Source organism: Fragaria vesca, linkage group LG5 (assembly GCF_000184155.1).
Source record: "Fragaria vesca subsp. vesca linkage group LG5, FraVesHawaii_1.0, whole genome shotgun sequence".
Taxonomy (NCBI): Eukaryota; Viridiplantae; Streptophyta; class Magnoliopsida; order Rosales; family Rosaceae; genus Fragaria; species Fragaria vesca.
In genome coordinates this window covers 16406001-16411577 of record NC_020495.1, presented here as the reverse complement: position 1 = coordinate 16411577, position 5577 = coordinate 16406001, and the positions used below count along the sequence as shown (strand labels likewise).

The 5577-nt window shown below is 35.5% G+C and overlaps 1 protein-coding gene across 1 annotated transcript in view; it reads left to right on the top strand.

The window, feature by feature from the left end:
* Nucleotides 1–3324: 3324 nt before the first annotated feature.
* The window catches only part of LOC101313614, a 6383-nt gene continuing 4130 nt past the window's right edge, over nt 3325–5577 (top strand). The window contains exons 1-4 of the mRNA XM_004301461.1: nt 3325–3376; nt 3857–3982; nt 4499–4614; nt 5426–5514. Of these exons, the coding sequence (XP_004301509.1) occupies nt 3325–3376; nt 3857–3982; nt 4499–4614; nt 5426–5514 (383 nt within the window). The remainder of the gene's footprint in view (nt 3377–3856; nt 3983–4498; nt 4615–5425; nt 5515–5577) is intronic.

The following is a 5577-nucleotide window of genomic DNA, read 5'->3' as shown; positions in this document are numbered from 1 at the left end:
TTGTAGAGGTGATCTACTCATATAGACCTAAGATATGAACGGTGGAGATGTAAAAATTCAATTGGGAAGTGGTGTAATGCCCTATCCCTAGAAAGTGGCCAAAAATAGGGATCCCTCAATGGAAGGGGGCTGTTTATATTTTGTTGTTTTCTAGTTATTTTGGCATAATTATAAGTAATATTATTTGTTAATAATATCATGTATTTATGTGATTTTGTAGGTGACAAAATTTGGTGGCGATATTAACATTCATCAACCAAATTTTCTTACAACACTAAATGTCAAAACAATCAGCATATATGCACATGTAGCTCCCTATTATATTGACAACAAGAACTAACCATTGTTAAATAGTTTAACATAGCAAAAAGGTGAAAAGTATCATCCTTTATTGGGTTTGTAAAACTCAAGGGTTTTCCATTGTAATTGTTAATTGAGTCAGCTCTTACTCATATTCCTGCTTTTTTTATTTTACAAAATAACGGACAATCATAGAGTTATTGTTGAGAAGGCTACACTATCAGAGTTCTCTCTTCTCTCTATCTTTTCATCAGGTAAGTTTCTATTAGACCCAGGTGGGATTGAAAACATTGATCAATCCTTGTGCAAGAATCAACAATATTAAAGCATTGAAATTTGTGGTAAATAGATAGAGAAATAGATAACATGATTGAAACAAATTCATATCCTAATCTAGGATTACAGTAAGATATCAATCCTAATATATACTTGTGAGAGAAGATTGCAGTAAATATCAATTGTTGAATTGTTGTGTTTTTTCTAAATGAATTTAAGTCAGATAAGAAGACGTTACTTTTCACAAATTGAATTGAGTTTGAACAGCTACAACAGTTGATAAAACAATTATATATTTTTTAAGGAAAATGCCCATTTAATCAAAAACTGGGATTTTAAAGACCATTCCAATGAAAACAGATTTACAGAGCCCATTCAAATGATTTTAACTAAAAAGACAACACTACCCCCGCTCTCATTCTAACTACCCTCATCTCTCTCTTTCCCTTTACAAAACTCCATCTCTCTCTATCTCTCTCCTCGCCAATGCAAGCATCGCTGCTTCATCTCCTCAGGCCACATTCTCCGAGCCCCCTCTTCCAACTCTGGCAACAAATCCAAACCTCCTTCGTTGTCGCAGCTCGCCAAACGTTGTTGCCATCTCAATAGTCTCCAAAATCGCTATCGTTGCTCGCCGTCGCCACTTGCCAAACCATCGTCGCAGTCGCCATGGCATTCGTCAATCGTCGTGGCTCGTGAAGAAATGGACTCTCTCATCTCCCCAAACGGCACTAATAGCCCGTCGTCGTTGTCGAGTCCCAATTCTAACTCCTCATCCTCGTCGTCCATGATGTCACCGTCGTCATCCTACGCCAACTCCGGCGTTGTCGACGTCACTCATCCAGACAGAGATCCGGCGTGGAGATAGTGAATCATGAGCAAACTGATCTGGTTCCAAGGTGTAGAGCAGTGGCGGATCTAGGATTCATGAATGGGGTGGGCTTTGGATTTTTTTTTGTTAACTAGGTTTTTTTTATATAAAAAAATAGTTATAATATACCAATTTTAAACAAAAATATGTCATCGGCAACCAAAATATGCTATAGTACACTTTTTTTAGACGCAGAAAATGAGAATCTCTTTAACTACCATTTAATTGATTAAAAAGAAAAGAAAAAAAATTGAAAAATATCGGATGAAAATAGAAAGTAAAACAAAATTTTGTTTCTCAACCTACGACCCTACGTAGAAAAAAAGAAGACATAATATCTAAAACAAAAATATATCACCTAAAGATAAAGACCATAAAGAAATTGATGATCCAAAACTATGTAGAAGAGAAGCTACGTAGAATAAAAAAAGATATAATATCTAAAACAGAAAATATATCACCTAAAGATAAAGACCATAAAGAAATTGATGACCCAAAACTATATAGAATAGAAACCTGTTATCCAATTTAAGCTAAGAAAGAAGGTAAAAACGAAGCCCATTGTGTTGGATAACCTTTCCCTGGTTCGAACTCTGGTGGGTGGAAATAAACAAAAATGAGAAACCACCCCTGCAACAACTCAATATGTGCTAGCTATAGTGGCACACGATAATAACTTTATCTTATTAGTCTTGGTTGGGCTTGAGCCCTACCAAGGCTGTATGTAGATCCGCCCCTGGTGTAGAGGTAGGGTGAGTAAGAAGAATGAACTAGATTGTGAATCAAAGAAAGAGGTGGAGGAAATTTGGTGCCAGAGGTTGCTGTGTCGTTCGAGAGTAGCTAAAAATGTGGATAATAAAAAATTTACTGGGGGTAGTAAATTATAAATCATATTTACTGCCCCTTAATAACATCTTTGACAAAAGTCTATTCAAATGGGGACATTCAACTGCTAACGATTTCTGGTTTTTCTTCAATTTCAAGATTATTTTCTACAAAATCGAACGTTAAAGTGGTTGGTAGTAATTTTTTACAGGATCTGATTTTTGCGTGCTGCACCTAAGCATGAAAATTATTAGGGGTAGTAATTTTTCAGAGGATCTGATTTTTTTTTTCATTCTGCACCCAAGTATGAAAATTATTGGGGGGTAATAACTTTCCACAGAATCTGATTTTTTTTTCTACACCCAAGTATGAAAATTATTGGAGGTAGTAATTTTCCATAGGATCTGGTTTTTCAGTATTGCACCCAAATATGAAAATTATTGAGGGTAGCAATTTTCCACAAGATGTGATTTTTCTGTTCTGCACCCAAGTATGAAAATTATTGGGGGCAGTAATTTTCATACTTTGTATTCCGACGACCGATGACCGGGGACTGGAGTCCGAAGTCCGGTGAGGTTCTGGCCAAGTCTTTTTTATCTTTCACTTTCTCTCTCTAAAGTCTATGCATGTTTAAGAGGCAATGGTAAAATAATCTTAAAATAATTTAATTTATTAAAAATTTTGGTTAAGATTTGTTCATTTAGGCACAAGTATTGGAATTGGCACATTTCATTAGAATCATTTAAATGAGTTAGGAGCGGGGCAAATTAGTATTTTCTCTTTTTATTTTTTATCTGAAAACATAATTGAATTCATTTATCGGATTTTTTTATATTTTTTTTATGAACATTTATTGGAATTTTAATCGAGTCCAAACTCAAGAAGGAGACTTGTCTCCAACGTAGGAATCTATCCCAACAAGTTCTAATCGTTTCTAGTTTCAGAACCCATGCCCATATATAAAGTTTTGATTTTTTTAGAATTTTTCTATCTGGGTTTAAGGTTTGTGTGAGAGAATTACTGGGGAAAGTTTTGACCCTTGAGGAGAGGAGATGGACAAACCGCTTGTGGGTTCCGAGATTCATGGATTTCATACAATGCAAGGTACGGATTGAAGAGTTTTGTTTTTGAAGATAAAGATTGGTTCTTTGTTCTGTGTGTGTGGAATTTGGTGTTTTATTTTGACTGATTGGTTTGATTGTTGAAGAAAATGAACTAGATTAATGGATAATGGGTTTTGTTTTAGTGATTCGAGTGTTCAGTGGAAGCAAAAAGGTTGGATTTTGAAGTGCCTGAAGTAAACTCAGGAGTGGTATTCATGTTTATGAATGCTATAAAAACTAGTTGTAGTATGGATGAAAGGGTATGTATCATATTTGTATGAGATGGATAAGATGGTATGGCGATGCTGTTTAGATGATTTGATTAGAGTTGGTTTTGCTGTGCTGATTTCTTATGTTTTTTGCATACCTTTTGGTTTTTCTTGCAGCACTAACTATGTGTTTGCATTCTTCATCAGATTATATATGAATCAAGTTGTGAGTTCTGTTGCTTATTTTTGCTGTGATCATGTTTTGTTCATAGATTTGGATGTCGACACTATTATGGAGGAAGCCAAAGGGAGATGGCTCCGCCCAAAAGAAATCCATGCATTACTCTATAACTACAAGTATTTCACCATCCATGTCAAGCCAGTGAACTTGCCCCCAAGTAAGTTTCTGTTACATTTAGTTGTACCCTGGTTATATGTTATGGTCAATTATATTATTCCAGTTCCCAACCCCAAATTCATCTTGATGTGATTCGAGTCATTCGACCAATGTCTCTTAATATTATTCATTCATCACGATGAAACTTACAACTATGAAGTAGCCTTCCCATATCCCCTTGAAAGTGTTTTTAAAAGTATGGTTAAAAGTATCAACTCTCTGTGGTGAAGCTTGGAGAATCATTAGTACACCATCTATATGTATATCTTGAGAGTAAATGCATTTATAAGTATTGAGACTTGCATTGGGGGCAGGCAGATGTGGTACTTTTATTGGTCAATACACAATTATTTTCACGAGTCTTGTTTCTTCCAGTTGAAGTTATATCAATTAGTAATATAGGGAGACAAATTTCATGTGTCAAATTTGCATGCATACTCTAAACTTCTGCCAGTGTTAACTTTGACTGGATATCATGCAAAGTACTGAAGCTGTTGTTTGGTTTCTAATATAACAGGTGGCACCATTGTATTGTTTGACCGTAAGATGCTTAGAAACTTCAGGAAAGATGGTCATAACTGGAAAAAGAGAAAAGATGGGAAGACAGTCAAAGAATCTCATGAACACTTGAAAGTGAGTTTTGCCTTTTTCCTTTAAATGTGAATTTATTTTATGCTATCAATGTATCTTGTAGAATTACCAACAAGGGGTTAGTAGGATTCTTTAGGCCGATGGGTTGCCCACATGTGGTATGGAGTTTGGAACCCTCATGGTACCTACCGGGCTATTTGCAAGGGTTTCCTGCCTCTTAACGATTTCAGGGTTCTTAAGGGTTTCCGTGAAGTGGGTTTGGGGGTTATCTGCATATCTAAATATATTAAAAAAAAAAAACATATCTTTTGCAATTGGTAGTGTGTAGCTGTAGCTCTAGCCTTGTTTTCTTAGGTTCGTCATTTTATGAGAGCAATAAACTTCTTCTAAGCTAGAGTTATGATTCATAGAATGGTAAGAGCTTCTAACTTAATAAATCAGATGGCCTTGAACAATTCTGATGATCCCAACAAAATTTTCCAAATGGACAGGAGGCTTTAAAAATGCAACCAATTTTATTGACCAAAGCTTGGTTGAAAATTCTTTTGCACCATCCTTCATATATCTGACTAGTGGACGTTTAAGTTACTTTAACTATCTGTTTTATTAGTTAATCTGTCGTGTTATCTTAATTGTTTCCCAAGTGGTCCTTTTGGGAGTTTTGGCTGAGACGTTGAACGGCAAAAGTGACACTGTGCAAGGAAAAGGTATTTGCTGCTGGTAGTTGTTTTCTTCATCCTATAAGTACCAAATGACAGTCTATTAGAATCTCGAACCTAGGTGCTACCTCCACGGAATGATTATTGTTATATATAATTCCTACATATTTTTGCTTTTTCTTTTTATGGTTCAGGTTGGTGATGAAGAAAGGATTGATGTATACTATGCCCATGGTGAGGATAGCCCAATCTTTGTCCGGAGGTGTTATTGGCTGCTTGATAAGTATGGAATATACTCTACATGGATTCATTATTAAATTATGTTCCTCTCTTTCTCTCTCTCTCT